The 18,827-nt window shown below is 39.1% G+C and overlaps 1 protein-coding gene across 1 annotated transcript; it reads left to right on the forward strand.

Moving 5' to 3' along the window:
• Positions 1-2,933: 2,933 nt before the first annotated feature.
• On the forward strand, positions 2,934-6,831 carry LOC104444138 (metal tolerance protein 1). Its single transcript, XM_010057748.3, has 2 exons — positions 2,934-3,218; positions 5,367-6,831. The coding sequence occupies exon 2, from the start codon at positions 5,367-5,369 to the stop codon at positions 6,636-6,638; it is 1,272 nt and encodes a 423-aa protein (XP_010056050.2). The 5' UTR covers positions 2,934-3,218; the 3' UTR covers positions 6,639-6,831.
• Positions 6,832-18,827: the final 11,996 nt, after the last annotated feature.

Genomic DNA, 18,827 nt, shown 5'->3' on the forward strand with positions numbered 1-18,827 from the left:
TCTATCAGACCGCTCAACCGTTTCAATGCAGCGATTTTACTCGATCCGCCAGGGATCGTACGAAACTACGGTATTTTCCACGCACGGCAATTATATAGAGGTTCATTCGCGGAGAACTTAGGCCCGATCTTCTCTTGGGAATGGCCCGAGCCATTGGGGCCTGGAGAAAAGTGATTCGGCTCGAGATTTCTTCGGATTGTAACTTCAGGGCCTCCGTCCGATCCGTGACGATCGTGTGATTTGTAAAGGCTGTGCTTTTTTCTTTTTCTTTTGTTAAACATTAACAGCACATTTATCGATTGTAGAATTTTTATAGAAACATATAATGTAATTAATAGGAATAAGAAATAATTGTTGAGGAAAATTCCTTTATTAGTTATGAAGAATGACAAAATTTCATTTAATCGTTCTTTGATTATGATGATAAGTTCTTTTAGATGAAAACTCTAATGTGTATCGTCAGATGTTACTCATTAGACTCAACGACGTAATAAAGATCCTATCTTTTATATTCAATCTCGGAATAAGGACAGTGATCAGATGTCGTGCTAACGGCTAGAAGATCGGTGTGGATTTCCTACTAAATATACCTTGATTTTCCGAAAGGAATTTATCTAAATCAATCTTAGTGCATATGGAATGTTCAATCTGCCAACGGAACAATCATATTCAAGGCAAAAATTTCTCCATAGGAAAGACCCAACTTATGGAAACCTAATATGCTATACGGGCGATAGATCTTACAAGGAACTTCTCTCTCAGCAATCAAAAAGTGATTAGATCTTCCTAAAGATTCAAGTCCAACGGTTTGATTAGATGGCTGATTGAAGGTCCAACGATTAGCCTGGACACTAAGGAGTATAAAAAAGGGAGTCATATTGCTGAAGGACACAAGTGAAGTCTTATTCCAGATACTTCTTTCTTAATTGAGCTGATTATTATAATCTGTTGGAGATTGTAAGTGTGAGATTAACAGATCTTTCACGCGAGCTTGAGTAGCACTTACTCAGTCCTTGTAACCTATTGATTCATACTAGTAAAATCTAGTTGATAGACTGTTAGCATGGGAGCGTGTATGTAAATTTGTGAATACCGAATCACTATACTTCTACTGTATACAATCCCTAAAGTCCTATTTACATTTCTATGAAAGTTTATTGTACATCGATAAGATCTAAAGACTGCACAGCTACTTGTCATATGTTGTCATATTGCAATATTGTTTTAACTTGTTTAAATTCCACACTATCACTTATTCACCCTTCTTTAAGTGATTAATTTAGCCTAACAATAATGACACAAATGGTCCTTCAATTTTGACTCAATATGTAATGTGGTATATGAACTTTAGTCTACAGTGTAACATTATCCTTGAACTTTTAATTTGTTTAGTGCAACCCCTAGATTGTATGAAAAAATTCAATATTATCCTTAAACTTGAAATAATGGAAGATGAACATTTCACATAGTCTAGGGAATAGATTAAATATGTACTAAAAGTCCCGACATCATATTGAACAAATTAGAAGTTTAAAAATGACGTTGCACATTGAACTAAACTTATGGTACCATACTGAACAAAGTTAAAATTTATAGATTACATTATACATTTAGTCATATATGTTATCTACCTTGAGAATGATCGTGCCAAGCTTTGCTCCCCCAATGCCAAAAGAACTAGATACGACCTGTTAGAAGTTTTACCCTTAACTCTACTTAGAGCACATATGATAACTATTCTGTTTTTGTTCTAGAACAATTTTTTTGTTTTAACTTATTTTTGGAATAGAAATCCATGGTGATACAATTTCATTTTTTTAAACAAATTTTTAGTCTAAAAATAGGTTTGGAACATAAACGATAAATAAAAAATCTCTTTATTGCTCATCATCTGTATTAGTTGGCTACCCATTTGTCGTTGCTACTCGCCGTCCACCAGTTGACGGTCACATGTCGCCACTACCATCTGCTGGTTGCTAATTGTCTTTGCCGTTCATCGATTGTCATCACCGTGTGCTGATCGCTGTCGTCAATTGCCTTCCGTTACTATTGCCATCATTGTCGTCTCTCGGGAGAGAAAAAAATTGATGAAATTCCATTTTTGGAATTAGAATTTTTGCATCGTTATCAACACACGAATTTTTGCTTAAAATCTTATCAAGAAATAAAAATGATTTTTTTTTTTATAAATCAATTTTTGACTAGAATTATTATCATTTGTGCCCTTATACAACCCTTGAATCATGGCTATTCATCATGAAACGGTTTGAGTCTTGGCTATACATCATGAAACGGTGGTCCCATAGGCCATACATGGGCCATTAGTGTTTTGTCGTTTCGTTCCTCTTTTGCCGTCCGCCCTCTATTATTATTATTATGTTTTCCAGGGTTGGCGGCTAATCTTTTTCAGTTCAACTTTCAATTCCAATCGATTGGCATATTTCTCCTACCAGTCAAATCTTACTAAGTTTCCATCACATCGAAACTTTCATAATCCGCTCAATCAATGTTTTAATATCATAAAAAAAAGATTCCAATTTATCCATTCATGATAAATTTATCTTACATTAATTCATTGATCAACTTAAATTTTTTTTTTTGGTAAGGGCGATCAACTTAAATTTTAAATCGATATAATCATAAAAAATCTTAAATTGATGTATCCATGACAAATTTATCATTCGTTAGTTCTCATTAAATTAAATCGATATAAAAAAACCCCAACCTAATAAATACATGTGATAGGTGGAGTTTCAAATTAATATATCCGGTATTATTTAACTCAGTAAAAACAAAAAACGAACGTGGGTGTCGGGGCTACACAACAACCCGACCCCACAAAAGCCAAATAAACAAAATGCGAAAGAAAATGTTTTTTTTTGTCGTTGCGACCGCCGCGGGCAATGGCTGACAAAAAGCATAAGTACATGGACATCGCCTGATAATCCGACTGCGCAGGATCCGCATGATACGGTACTTCAATTACATTTTTTTTTTAAAAAAGAAGGAATTTCTAATTTGTTTTGCTTTTTTACTTTTGGAAATTTCGCACCACGACAACGAGATCCCCGCCGAACGTCGCTGATAAGTAAGAGAAGAGTCGAAGCTCGCGACGGAAGTTGATGGAGACGAGGGAGACCTAGTCGTAGCGCCGCCGCCGCCGCCGTCCCGGGAAGCTCCGGCGACCGCGTCGATCTCTCCGTCTCCGGAGCAGCAAGGTTTCTTGTTTTTCTCCCATTCGCCTTGATTTCGTTGGTTTTCTTTCTTTCTTTCTTTTTTTCGCTCTTTTCTGGGTTCGGATTCGTGGTTTGATGCTGTAATGTCGGTCGGTGTCGAATTCGGCTTGAGCTGGTAAATGGGTTTTGTTGGAGGGTGGTTCTTTTCTTTTTTTGATGCGATTACGTAGGAATTCGAGGGTGGCTTCGAGTATTGACTTGATGGTGAGCTTTTTCAAGATATTGGATTCGATGCGGTGTGCGAGTGGAGTTTTGCTGATTACGAGCCAGAGAGGCTGCTTTCAGCGGCTTAGAGTCTGGTTGTATCTGGGTTGAGAGTTACGCTACTGGGAAGTTGATGGGTGGGACCTTTCTCGGCTTTGAAGAAGATGATGAGGTCCGTTTTGCTTGGATTGCAAGGCCTAAATCTTGCAGGGGGTCGCTGGGGCTCCTTGTTTTTAGCCTCTTTTAGAATTTTTCGGGTACGGATGTTCAGGTGTGATTGTGTAATTCTATCTTTGGTTTGGGGATTCGGCTGTCCTTGGCGTTTTATGACAAAGATCTGTCATCCGTGCATGTTTGTAGTGTTCTGTCATAAGTTGACTTGTATGGCAGATATCCTTCGTCCTGAGGACTTGTGTTTATCCTCTTTTTAGCTGACGGTATCATTAGTTGATTTCATCGACCCATTGCCGATATTTTTTCCAACGGTATCTTTGCTTATGAGAATTTTCTTCACCTATATGTCGTGAGTATTAGCCCAGTCATCTGGGTAATTGTACTGGAGCTGTGACTTAACTTTGTTGCTTGATGCTGGTTTTAGATGTCCCTGGTCTTCAATGACCAACAAATTGATTGCTTCATACTTTTTTGTGGGAAGAATTTATTATTGACCTTAGTTATAAGCTCGTCATTCTCTATCCATTTGAAGGGTTTTGCAGTTAGATTTTGGAGCTGCAAAAGTTAGAAGAAAGAGGAATGGGGGAAATATTTGGGCATGATGCACCATGAATAAGCATGAGGGTTTGTGATAGAATGTGGCATAGGCGGCTGGGCTAGGTTTCTAGGATCTAATTATGGAATTTGCTTATGTTATTTTAGGATGTTGACACGTTTCGAGGACTTTATAGACTGTGATGCTGGATGCAGGAAAAGGAACAGTTGCATGCTAGAAAAGACCTTTTTAAGTATATAAGCTAGCGCTTTGAGTTGCTCTAGTATGTTGGAGGATTGTTGATGTCAACAACGTAATGAAGGGCAGATTCAAACCTATAAAAGGAGTTTTTAAGTGCGTACACTCTATATCAGTGTTGTCACTGTTAACATCCAACTTTTATAGCATGTCATATGGTTGTGGATGTGACATATACTGTTCAGTAATCACATGTAGGATCTAAGTGGACTTCCATAGGTATGTTGAGACAAATGATGTTGCTGAAGAATGTCAAGAAATACTCTCTCATATTGAGTTTGATAGCACAGGGATCCATCATTGCATTTAAACCTTAGCGAAGAAAGTGTATTTCTCAGACCAAATAAATAAATTATGTCTGATTTATTTGTTGTGTCCTTTTCTAATTTAAGCAAACCCAAAACATTGATGTTAGTCTAGTCCATCTGCAACCAGTCCTAATCTACAGCTCATACAACCTCTGGTGCCTCACCATCGGCAGTAAAGCTTGGCCAAAATGAAATAGGCAAACTAGGAATCAAAGTAGACCAGTAAATTTCATTTTTGGGCAAGCATTTTGGCCTATAATGTGGTGCTATGAGTTGTTATGGCCTATGTGTGAGGATTAACTACATCAACATTCTCAGTTCCTTAGAATGAAAAAAGACACAAAAACCATGTGAAAAATACTCATTAATTCTGGTCTGACAGGGGGATCATATCTTGGGTTGGACAAGGCCCAAGAGTGCCAGTGTAAATTTGGGGAATGCAATTGTCTCACTATGTTTGGCAAACTTCAATTTGTCATTTCTTTTTTCTTTTAGTGGAACCATACAAGTTTAGATGAGGAAATGAAATCAGCCATAAAGATTTCCTGGTAAAGGCTTACTCTTATGCTGGTATCCTTCAGTGTACCTTTAGCTATGTGGCCATCACTTACTTAGGGTATTTGACTCTCTTGGTTGTTTCTTTTGCTACAGATGAGCACGCATGATTCTGAACATGGACAGATCATTGAAGTGTGTGGAGATGTGCAAGCCATGGAAACAAGCCAGGTTGGTAGTAAGGTATGCACAGAGGCACCTTGTGGTTTTTCAGACGTTAGAAATAGTTTGAAAGATGCAAGAGAGAGGTCAAACTCTATGAAGAAACTTTTGATTGCGGTGGTGCTTTGTATTATCTTCATGAGCATAGAAGTAGTTGGTGGTATTGAAGCCAACAGTCTTGCCATTCTCACAGATGCAGCGCATTTGCTGTCAGATGTTGCCTCATTTGCAATATCCTTATTCTCTATTTGGGCATCAGGTTGGGAGGCGACTCCACGCCAGTCTTATGGTTTCTTCCGAATTGAAATTCTTGGTGCACTTGTCTCCATCCAGATTATATGGCTACTTGCTGGGATTCTTGTGTATGAAGCAATAGAAAGACTAATCAATGGTACAACAGAAGTTCATGGCTTTCTCATGTTCATTATTGCTGCCTTTGGTCTTCTTGTGAATATTGCCATGGCACTGTTACTGGGTCACGATCACAGCCATGGTCATGGTCATGGTCATGACCATGGTCATGGACATAGTCATGGGCATGATGATGCACATGAACATAGTGATCATGCTCATAGCCATGAGGATCATGGTGATGTGCATACTCATGGATTAACCGTCAAGAAACATGACCATCATCATCATGGAGAAGATTCTAAAGACCATGCTGATCAACATCATGACCATGAAGCAGGTCTAACTGAGCCGCTTTTGCAGACTTGCTCGGAAGCTGAAGGTAACTCAAAACCTGGAACCAAACAGAAGCAGCAACGTAATATTAACATACAAGGTGCTTATCTTCATGTACTTGGGGATTCCATTCAAAGTGTGGGTGTGATGATTGGGGGTGCAATTATATGGATTAAGCCCGAGTGGAAAATTGTCGACTTGATTTGCACACTGATATTCTCAGTAATTGTGCTTTGGACAACAATAACGATGCTACGTAACATTTTGGAGGTTTTGATGGAGAGTACGCCTAGAGAGATTGATGCCACTAGGCTCGAGAGTGGACTTCGCGAGATGGATGAAGTGATTGCAGTCCATGAATTGCACATCTGGGCTATAACGGTTGGAAAGGTGCTATTAGCCTGCCATGTCAAAATAAGGCGTGACGCCAATGCGGATATGGTCCTGGACAAGGTCGTGGACTACATCAGAAGAGAGTACAAGATAAGTCACGTCACCATTCAAATAGAAAGAGAGTAGATTTCGGAAGGTGAATGATTTAGTTATGGCATTGTATATGGATGGCAGCGTCAATTTGGCTTCTAAGTTGTTTAGATATTGTCATTTGGAGCTTTTTCTCGTAGCTGGGCCTTTGAGGCCCTTCAGGAGTATGATGTAATGTTCGCTTCTCCTTTGTTGGAATCTTATGTTTAAGAGCTCTTTTATCCAATAATATCAGTTTCTCCAACAAAAAGATTAAAAAAAAAAGAAAAAAAAAAAAAAAAAAAATGGAAAAGTCGGGAAACAACTTCTCTAGAACAATTTTCCTTCAAATAAGTGGACCGTATATGTAGATGAAGAGAGTGCAAATCCCGTAGACAGGCGACGTGGCAACATACGGGATGCCAAACACCCCGAAGGGTCCCTATCGAGAAGCCATTCCTCGCTTGTGAGCTCGTAGCTCGATTTTGCTTGAAGCAAGAGGCAACTGGAACAGGGAAAAAGAAAAGTGAAAGGTATTCAAGGCCCAGGAAAGCGACAAATGGGTCGTGTTGGGAGCCCATTTGGCGTCAAATTCGGGATTGCACGTGAGCACAGTTGCACTTGTTAGGTCACATCTCATTTTATATTAGACCGATAACCGTCTTAATACGACGATTTACCCCGAGCCATCACAAATTGCGTAAAAAACTACAGTATTTTGCTTATTTTGCCCGCACCTACGGGAGGCAGCAGTGGGGAATTTTCCACAATGAGTGAAAGCATGATGGAACAATGCCGCGTGGAGCAATTATGTAGGTTCTATCGTGGGAATGGCCTGAGCCATTGGGGCCTCTAGAAAAGAGATTCAACTCAACATTTCTCCAAATTGAACTTCAGGGCCTCCGTTCAATTCGTGATGATCATGTGATTTGTAAAAGTTGCATTATTATTTTTTTTTTGTAAAACATAATTAGCATCATGTTTATATGTTGTATAATCTGTATAAAAACATATTATTGACGCCTAAATTTTTCCCTTTGCATAGAAAATTAGGGATTAGTTTCTAAAAAATAGAAAAATAAAATGAATAGTTTTCATTAAAATGCATCATGTATGTTTTCATTAAAATGCATTGCACATAGACATTAGGACTATTTACATTACTATCACTAATTATTAAAATTTTAAAAAAATCAATAAAAAATCAAAAATTTAGAAAACGGGATTGGGCTAGGCGGGTCCTTTTCGTTCTTCTCTCCCTGTATCTCTTTTTGCTTGGGCCCAAGCCCAACCTCATTCCTTTCTCTAGGCCTAGCCAGCGTGTGGGTTTTCTTCCTCCATACGTCGTCACGCCTTTGCAAGGAAAAGAGTACAACAAGTCAGAAAGAGGCAAAGGATCGCGAGCTACAGATGGTGGCGTGATCTGCGAGTCGGGGTCAGGCCGGCCAGCGAGCTGGTGGTGGCAAAAGCCAAGCACGCAGGTTGCTGGTCGTTAAAAGGAGAGGGAGAGAGAGAGAGAGAGAGAGAGAGGGTTTTTTGGCTGAGAGAGAAAGAGAGGTGTTTCTTTGGCCGAGAGAGGGAGCGACATAGAGAGGGCGAGCTTGAGAGAGAGAGAGAGAGAGAGAGAGAGAGAGAGAGAGAGAGAGAGAGAGAGAGAGAGTGAGCTCATGAGAGTCCTGGATCGTCAGAGGCCCACCGTTCGTCGTAGCTATTGAATGAGTCAATTTATTTTTATTTGTTTTTCATGTGTTAATAGTCTATTAAGCACTCATATTATGTGGGTTTATTGTTGTACTTGTTAAGTTAGTGGGCCGTGGTAGTTACCTATTGGTGTAAAGCCTATATAAAAGCTATAGCGTCAGTTTTATAAATGTTTTTCTGCAAATAGTTTTTCTTCTTTCAAGTATATCTTTCAATCTTCTATTTTCAACAGTGGTATCAGAGCAAGGTTAGGAAGAAAAGTGTGTGTTTGAGTGTTGTAAAAAAGCAGTAATAGCCTTAGAAACATTTGTACAACCAGCTATTTCACACTTTAATAGTCACTATGATCATTGGAGCATGCTAATGGAGAATTTTCTCAAGTCCAAGGAGTATTGGGATGTTGTTTCCTTGGGAGTTGCTGAACCTGAAGAAGAAGCTATGTTAACAGCAGTGCAAAGAACGGCTTTGGATGCATCAAAATTGAAGGATCTCAAGGCCAAAAACTACCTTTTTCCAAGCAATTGACATATCCATTTTGGAGACAATTCTTTGCAAGGATACCTCCAAGCAAATATGGGATTCCATGAAGAGAAAGTATCAAGGCTCAACAAGAGCAAAGAGGCAGCAGCTTCAAACACTTCGTTCGGAGTTCGAAATGCTACGAATGAAGTCATGAGAGACAATCACTAATTTCTTCTCTCGGACAATGGCAATAGTTAATAAGATGCGGATTCATGGCAACAAGATATAAGATGTCACCATCATTGAAAAGATTCTTCAATCTTTGACATCAAAGTTCAACTTTGTTGTTTGTTCTGTAGAAGAAGCCAAGGACATTGAAGAACTTTCCATTGATGAGTTGCAAGGATCCTTGTTAGTTCACGAACAAAAATCTTACAGCAAGAGACGGAAGAGCAAGCTTTGAAGGCCTCAACTAGAGATCATTCTTTATCAATAGCAAGGGTGCATAGAGGAAGAGGTAGAGGAAGAGGGAACAACGATCGCAGCAGCTTCAACTTTGATCAAAAGTCTAAAAGCCATTCCTATCGTGATTTCCAAGGGAGAGGAAGAAGTCGTGGAGGACGACATTCAACTGATTTTAGGCCAAGGTCAGCAGACAAATCCAAAGTGGAGTGTTTTAGATGCCACAAGTATGGGCATTACAAATCTGAATGTCGAACTAATTTGAATAGACAAAGTATGAAAAGAACTAACTTTGCTGAAAAAGAAGAAGAAATATCTCTTTTGATGGTGTGTTATGAGAAGGAAGAAACTCAACCAAACATGTGGTATCTCGACACTGGTTGTAGCAATCACATGTGTGGAGACAAGAAGATCTTTTTGATCTAGACGAATCGTACCACAATCCCGTGAAGTTTGGTGGCAGTTCTATTGTGTCGGTAATGGGAAAAGGAATGGTGGTAATTCATCCAAAATGGACTTTGGTACAAATCATCTCAAATGTATTGTATGTTCCTAAATTGAAGACTAATCTGTTAAGTGTTGGTCAGCTGCAAGAGAAGGGATATGAAATCTCTATAAAAGGTGGGATTTGCAGAATCCAAGATGAGAAGTTGGGTTTAATTGCTGAAGTCAAAATGACGACAATCGGATATTTCCACTGTATCTCCACAACACTACAAATTCATGTTTCTTTGCAAGATTGAAGGAGTAAGCTTGGCTATGGCATTTTCGCTATGGGCATCTCAATTTCAGTAGATTGTGAACACTACATAAAAAAGAGATGCTGGAGGGTCTTCCTCAAATCTCCGCTCCTTTGGAAATTTGTGAAAATTGTGTTGTTAGCAAGCAACATCGTGCTCAATTTCCACAAAGAAAATCATGGAGAGCAAAATGCCCATTGGCATTGGTCCATTTCGGATATTGCGGACCAATATCTCCAATTTCCAATTGAGGTAAACGGTATATCATTACCTTCATTGATGACTTTAGCTGGAAGATTTGGGTGTATTTCTTGCAAGAAAAATCTGAAACTTTTGCAGCTTTCAAGAACTTCGGCAAAAGAACGCTTCAAGTGCCATAACTTTGGTTAAAGGGACACTTAAGTGCTATAACTTACGAAAGGTACACTTAAGTGCCACATTCGAAGAAAAACGGATCACTTGAGTGCCACTCCGGCCAAAGTCTGGCCAAAACGCCAACGTGGCGTTTTCCGGCAAAGCACGCCCAAAACGACGTTGTTTCGCACGTTGACGTGGCCAAAACGGCGTCGTTTTGGGCTGACGTGGCAAAAAAATAAAAAATCAATTAATTTAAATTAAATTTAAATTTAGTTAAAATATTTAAAAATAGTAATTTTAAAATTAAATTTAGTTGAAATATTAAAAAATTAATAATTAAAAATTAAAAAAAAAAAAAGGAAAGCGGGGGAGGCGGTTGAGGGATTAGCCCTCGTCGCCGCCGTCATCGCCCCGCTGCCGACGGGAAGGCCGGCAACGGCGGGGAGGGTCGGGTGGGCCAAGGGCCCCGCCGGGGCAACCCCCGCGGCGGCAGCCCTTGGCCCGGCTGGGTCGACCCACGGCCGGGCCCGGCGACCCCGGTTGACCCTCCCCCGCCATTGCCGGCCCTTCTCGGCGGCGGCGGCGCGGCTAAGGGCTAATCCCTCGGCCGCCTCCACCCCCTTTCATTTTTTTTTTTTAAAATTTTAAATTATTAAATTTTTAATATTTCAATTAAATTTAATTTTAAAATTATTAATTTAAAATATTTTAACTAAATTTAATTTTAAAATTATTATTTTTAAATATTTTAACTAAATTTAATTTTAAAATTATTATTTTTAAATATTTTAACTAAATTTAATTTTAAAATTATTATTTTTAAATATTTTAACTAAATTTAATTTAATTAATTATTTTATTTTATTTTTTGTCACGTTAGCCCAAAAACGACGTCGTTTTGGCTACGTCAGCGTGCAAAACAACGCCGTTTTGGTTACGTCAGCGTGCAAAACAACGTCATTTTGGGCTCAGTTCGCCGGAAAAGTGCCACATCAACATTTTGATTGGATTGGCACTCAAGTGATCCATTTTACTCTGATTTTGGCACTTAAGTGTACATTTCGTAAGTTATGGCACTTAAGTGTCCCTTTGACCAAAGTTAAGGCACTCTAGGGGTCCGCGCGTCCAAGAACTTCAAAGCACTTGTTGAAAAAGATTGAAAAAATCAAATAAAGGTCCTTCGCACGGATCATGGTGGAGAGTACAACTCACTTGAGTTTATAGATTTTTGTGTGAAGCATGGCATCAAGAGACAACTTACAGCAACCTACACACCACAACAACATGGCGTATATGAGAGGAAGAATTGTACCATTTTGAATATGGTGCGAAGTCTCTTAAGGGGAAGTGGAATTCCAAAAAGTTTCTGGCTTGAAGCAGTCAATTGGAGCATTCATATTTTAAATAGAAGTCCCACTCTAGCTATTCAAAATATGACACCAGAAGAAGCTGGGAGTGGCCAAAGACCTGCAGTAGATCACTTTAGAACTTTTTGGGTGTATTGCCTATGCCTATGTTCATGACCAGAAGAGGAAGAAGCTAGATAACAAGGGAATCAAATGTGTTTTTCTTGATATTAGTGATCGATCAAAAGTCTATAAACTTTATGATCCTATGACCAAAAAATAATTATCAACCATGATGTGATTTTTGATGAAGAACAAACTTGGCCATGGGGTAAGCAAGGTGTTGGTAAGCAAATTCCAACGAATTTTGAAGATTAAGATGAGCTGGTGCAGCAACCCACAACAACCCAAATCGCCACAGGCAATGTTCAAAATACAACAACAGCTACAAAACCTAAAGATTGGCCTCATCGTGTTCGACGAAGGCTTACATGGATGAGTGACTATGAAGTAACATGAGTTGATCAATATGAAGATCCACTTACCCATTTTGTTTTGTTTTCAGATTGTGATCCAACAACCTTTGATGAAGTAGTACAAAAAGAAAATTGGAGGATAGCAATGGATGAATAAATTGCAGTTATTGAGAGGAAAAACACTTGGGAGTTGACAGATCTTCCAAAAGGACACAAAACAATTTGGGTCAAGTGGGTGTACAAGACAAAATTGAACAAGAGAGGTGAAGTTGAAAAGGATAAGGCACGCTTGGTGGCGAAATGCTACAAGCAAGAATTTGGAGTGGATTAAAGAGAGTATTTGCACTTGTAGCAAGACTTGACACAATCAGATTGGTAATTGTATTAGCAGCACAAAATTCATGACCTATCTTCCAATTGGATGTGAAGTCAGCATTCTTGCATGGTGATCTTCAAGAAAAGGTGTTTGTTGATCAACCTTTGGTTATGTGAAGCTCGGTAGTGAACATAAAGTTTATAGATTAAAAAGACACTATATGAGTTAAAACAAGCTCCCCAAGTTTGGTATAGTCGCATTGATACCTATTTTTTGAAGAAAGGTTTTAGAAAATGTCCATATGATCATACACTCTTTATTAAAATTGGTGATGGTGGAAAGTTGCTTCTTGTATGCTTCTATGTGGATGATCTTATTTTTACTGGGAATGATAGTGCCATGTTTGACAAATTCAAGGAGTCTATGATTGATGAATTTGAGATGATTGATCTTGGATTGATGCATTATTTTCTTGGTATAGAAGTAATTCGATCTGCAGTTGGAATCTTAATGTCTCAAAAGAAGTATGTTCAAGAGATTTTGGACAAGTTTCAAATGAATAATTGTAACCCCGTGACTACTCCAGCTGAAGTTGGATTGAAGTTCTTCAAAGATCCTAATGGAAGTAAGGTGGATAGCACTCTCTACAAGCAAATTGTTGGAAGCCTGATGTATTTGACAATGACAAGACCAGATATCATGCATGCGTGAGCCTTATAAGCAGGTATATGGAGCACCCAATAGAGTTACATCTACAAGTTGCAAAAAAGATTTTTCGCTATTTGTAAGGAACTAAAAATTTTAGGTTGTTCCATAAAAATGGGGAAAAGTCAGATTTGTTTGGATTTACATATAGTGATTATGTTAGAGATGTTGATGATAGAAGAAGTACTTCATGGTATGTCTTCATGCTTGGTTTAAGGGTGGTTTCATGGTCTTCAAAGAAGTAATCAATTATCACTTTATCAACAACTGAAGCAGAATTTGTTGCTGCAATTTCATGCGTTTGTCAAGCCATATGGTTACGGAAAGATTTTTGGAGAGCTTCGGTTCAAACAACAAGAAGCAACTACAATCTATTTGTTGACATCTAAATTTTGGCGATCCGGTCATTCATTTATTGTATTAAAAATTATGAGTTAATTTTATCTATAATATATATTAATTACATATCATATTAATTTAGGTGCATTTGTTTTTAATTTGCATTTTGTGTATTTATTTATTGGACCAGTGTAGATGGGTTGTAATTAGTGTTTCTAAGCTTTAATTTAGCATGCCGGATTAAGCTCATGAAGCAAGCAAAGATTGGCCCAAGAATTACTAGGAATTTGAAATTTTTTTAGGATATGATGAATTTTTTAGATAGGGCAAATATGCAAAGTAAATATTGTGTTTAAAAAAGAATTTTTGTGGATATGAATTTAGAAAAAATTAAAATTTTAAAATTTTTGATCTATAAATAAATTATTTGCGTAGAGTTTCAAGAAAAAAAGGCCACACAATAGAGACATTCGGCCACGTTGAAGGGAAAAATTCAAGGAGAAAAACGTGAGAGAGGCTTTGCTTCGATTCTTTGAGGGTCAAGAGAAAAGCAAAGTGAAAACGTGCAAAAGGAAAAAGCAGAAGCAAAAAGTACAAACAGGGGAGGCTTGAAGGGACAGCTACTGTTCACTGTCTTCTTCTTCACCTGTTGCTCGCGTTCGGCGCACCAGCGGTCGGAATACCACACCACCGGACGACCCGCGGCCTCCGACCCATTCCTGCTCCAGGTTCCCGTCACACCAGCCTCACCTGAAGCCACCACCGCGCGCTTCGAGCCCCCTGACGCCGCAGCAGACACGAGTTTCTCCTGCTGAGCTTCCACCCTCCGATCGATCGCGCCTTTGCTCGACCACTGCATCTCGTCGGAACTCTCGCCCGCGAGCCCGCGCCCCTGCACCGCGCCGCTCCACCAGCTGCCGCCCTCTGCTTCTCCCCTGCTCCCGCTCCGATTGACCCGCGACGCCCTTGGACGCCGAGCTTTTTCACGCCCAGTCGACACCGCGACCCATCTGCTCCCGCGGCCCCGCCAATCGACGCCGCGACCCGACGACCCGCGATCCGCGATCCGCGATCCGCGATCCGCGCCAGCTCCGTCGCCCCTGCGAAACTGCTGCTGCTTGCGACGCCGCCGCCGCTCTGCTCCGACCAGCGACTGAGGCCTCTGCCCTGCCACCAGATCCGAAGCTCGAGCGACTCGCCTGCTGCCCGAGCCTTTCGCCGGCGCCGTGCCTGCAACCCTCCGACTCGACGCCCCTGCCTTTGCTGTTGATCTGTCCGGCTGCCTCTCCGAGCGAGCTAGTCACAGCAACTCGCTCCCTGCCCTGCTGCCGTCCCTCGCCGGAGTCCCCGTGTCGGAGCTCCGACAACCGTGACCGGCGACTGACGGTAACCAAACACAAGCCGCACGGGCCCAAGCCTTGCTTGGAAGGAAAAGAGGAAAAAAAAAAGAAAAATCAATTTAGGTAGTTTTTCCCTTTATTTATTTATCTTCTATTATTATTTTTGTTATTTTATTTTAGTCTTTCCTTTTTAGTACAATTATTCCTTGATGCAATGATGAATTGTCCGACATGAAATAACCTGTGAAATTTGTGATTGTTAGTACGACTTTCGCGCCCAAAATCTGACTTGCAATTACTTAAAAAAAATCGCTAATTCGATTTTCCACCCAAGATTCAATTCACAATTTATATAAAATTGGCCAAGATCTCATACGCGAGATATGGTATATCAATGTAAATATCATCTTGCATTGATTTGATTTGTTGTTGTGCCGTTTAAGTTAATTTTGTTTTTGTAAAAAAGAAATCATAAAAATGTAGGTCAAAATTAGGTTTATTTCATGTTTAAGGGTTTGCATATTTAGAATAGGAATTAAAAAATAAAATAAAAAAATAAAAAATCAAATCAATTAATTTAGGTTGCTAGTTTTTTTTTTTAACTTGGATTACATGTTTAATTATTTGGTAATTATTAATTTCGAAATTAAAAAAAAAAGGAAAAAGTAAAAAATAAAAAATCATCATGCATATGTCATATAGAATTAGGGTATCTTTTGCATGTTATTGCATATTAGGGTAAGATTGCATGTTTAATTTTACTTTCTAACTAATTTTAAGTTTAGATAGATTTTTTAGATAGATTGCATTTTAGGATTATCTGGGTTAAGATAATATTTTAGTTTAAATTAGGATTTGACTCAACCTAATTCATAATATAAATTGAATAGGATCTTAATCTAGCTAGGTAATTTTCACATTTGACCTAATTTCGAATTTCATAAAAAATATAAAAAATGCCTTAGAATAAATTAGTTTTATTCTCTATGATAGATTGCATTCTTTTAGGAAAAAGAAAAAGAAAAAAGAAAAATGTCATATGCACGTCATTAGTATTAGATTCATTGAAATGCATCTCATATAGTAGTTGTTGCTAGGTCTATTCAATTAAAATTTACACGTCATTAGAATTAGGTCATTTAGTTAATATTGCATCGTGTATTGCATAATTTTCATTGAATAAGTGAAAGAAAATTGCGTGTTAATTATAAATCATATTTAGAATTGTTGATGTGAATTATAATTTAACATTGCAGATACTTTCGTTGCTTTGAGGTAAGTTTTGTAATTTATTCATTATTAATCTGGGTGTTAAATTGGTGGATTACGCACCCGCATGATCGCCTCACATGTTAGGAAAATAGATTTAAAATCAATCAAAGCTGCTTGCAAAAGCATTTTTTAAAATAAAAGAATGGTACCGAAATAGCATTAGAGAAATCTAGTGTAACCAAGTCCATGTACCCATAATCTCTGGTTCGTAAGAGTAAGGTAAAACTCTTGTTACTTTACTTGGGTTTCTAATCGACCCATCAAAAAATAGATTAGTGGCGACTCCAAGATAATATATATATATATATATACATGTTAAGAATCTGAACATAACTTGCAAATTGCAAATTGGTATGAGCTTAGGAGAGCCCGAGTTAAGTCTAGGTTTAACAATTCATTAGCCAAACCCTAAGTGGTTCACATCCAAAAATTTGGTTGCGACACTATTGTGACAACAACTCAGCAATCAAGCTATCTAAAAATCCAGTTCTACATGGGAGGAGCAAGGATATAGATATGAAGAATCACTTCTTAAGAGATCTTACAAAGGATAATTGAGCTCATTTTCTGTAGAAATGAAGATTAAGTAGCTGATATATTCACCAAGCCCTTAAAGTTGCCCATGTTTCAGAAGCTAAGATAGCTCATTGGTGTCCATTTGTTGGATATTCCAAATTGAGATAAAGTCCTTTAAACCGATGTTGCATACAATCAATTTAAGGGAGGGAATGTTGAATAAGTCAATTTCTTTTTAATTTTTTTTTTGTGTTAATAGTCTATTAAGTACTCATATTATGTGGGTTTGTTGCTGTACCTATTAAGTTAGTGGGTTGTGGTAGTTACCTGTTGGTGTAAAGCCTATATAAAGGCTATGGCGTTAGTTTTATAAATGTTTTTTTGCATACAATTATTCTTCCTTTGAGTATATCTTTCAATCTTCTATTTTCAACGGCAGCTCTTTCTGAACCAGAATCATGTATCATCGAGTAGGCGCGATTTTATTCATTTCGGCAAGTGGATTAATGGCTGCCAGAGTTCATGGCCGGCGGTGTATGTGCCATTGGTTTGGGTGAGCTTTCGATGAGGAAGCAAGGTCTCGGTGAAGGAGAAGCATCAGGGAAGAAGAAGTCCAAGGGGGAAGAGGGTTCGAGCGAGGGCAGAAAGGGAGAGAGAGAGGCTTTGGTGGCCACTGTGCCGTGCACAAATTTGGTCCGACAACCACGCCTAGCCGACGTCCTCAAGCCTCGCGGTGAAGGAACCCAGCTTTTCGCTTTGGGAAGAGCTTGAAGAGGAAGACGAGACTGCAAATCCGAAAAGCTCTTCGCTTTCTGATCGAAGCTTGACAAGCACTCGTGCCCAAGATCGCTCGCAAAGATCCGAAGTCGAAGACGTGGGAGGTGCAATAGACGGTGGTGGTTCGAAGCAGGTGAGGGCATGCTTTCTAGGGGGCTGCGATGGACAATGGGAGCAAGACAGAATGAGAGGAAAAGAGGGAAGCTTTATTATGCTTTCAATGGCGATTCTAACGCTCAAAGGCAAGAGCATAGAGACTAAAGCAAAAAGGGAATGTCTGCTTTGCTCTCCGAACTTTTCGACCCCTCCATCGGACAGCTTCAACCCATCAAGCCTCCATTTTTGCTCGTGTTTCACAATGGAGGCAATATAATGACCTGGACCTCACTGTATAATATTGTCCACTTTAGACACTGAGTTCTAAAGGCTTTAAAACGCGTTATATATGTTAAAGAGACTCAAAGCCTTATAAACTAGCCCATGACTCCCCTCTAAGCGATGTGGGACTAGAGAGGACCCCTCCCCTCCCCTTTCTTGGTTGTCACAAGCAAATTCATCTTGACCCGTGAAACTATACGGGGCGATGTTGCTCGTGCTTACGTTCTGGGGCTACTCCTGCTGATGAGTTTGAACCCTCACAAATCGCTTGACATTGACCCACGAGACGAGGTCGTGCTTTTGCTGTTCGTGTCTCTCGCGCAGGCCCCGGAGCTAGGGCTTGTTGCGCTTGACTGGGGTTCGACTGCACGAACTGGATGCGAAGCACCATATGCTCCGCCGACTCGTGTCAATCGTGGCGTAGGAGCTCCTGAACGGCTAGTGGGTGGTGGTGGTGGTGGTCCGGCGATGGAGGTTTCCGGCCTGCTGTCAAAAGAAGAATCATCTGCGTTTCCTGACCGAAGCTAAGTCCTCTCTCCCTTCTTTGGTTTTTGAGTTTTGTCCAATTATAACATTGACTTATACGATCCACTAGTGCCAAAAGAACTGGATACCACCCTCAACTCTATTTACACGATCGCTTCAATTATGGCTATATATCATAAAATGATGGTCCCATAGGCCATTAGTGTTTGTCGCTTCGTTTCTCTTTTGTTGTTTTCTGTTTAATTTTAGTATTACTATCTTGAAAAACTCAAAATTGATACATTAATGATAAATTTATCTTAAATTAATTTTTTGACTACGAAAAATTCTAAACTAATACACTTGTGATATATCCTTCGTTAATTTGGATTAATACCACAAAAAACCATAAAATGGTACAAATATGACATACAAAGTAAAATCCCAAATAAATATAAGTTACACGTCATCCAATTCAGTAATGTGACAGTAAAATTTAATATAAATTAATAGAAGCAAATGTACCAATTTAAAGTAAATTTGTCAAATTTATACCAATTTAGGGTTTTTGGTAGTCAAAAAATTAATTTGGTG

This window comes from Eucalyptus grandis, chromosome 5 (assembly GCF_016545825.1).
Source record: "Eucalyptus grandis isolate ANBG69807.140 chromosome 5, ASM1654582v1, whole genome shotgun sequence".
NCBI classification, from domain to species: Eukaryota; Viridiplantae; Streptophyta; class Magnoliopsida; order Myrtales; family Myrtaceae; genus Eucalyptus; species Eucalyptus grandis.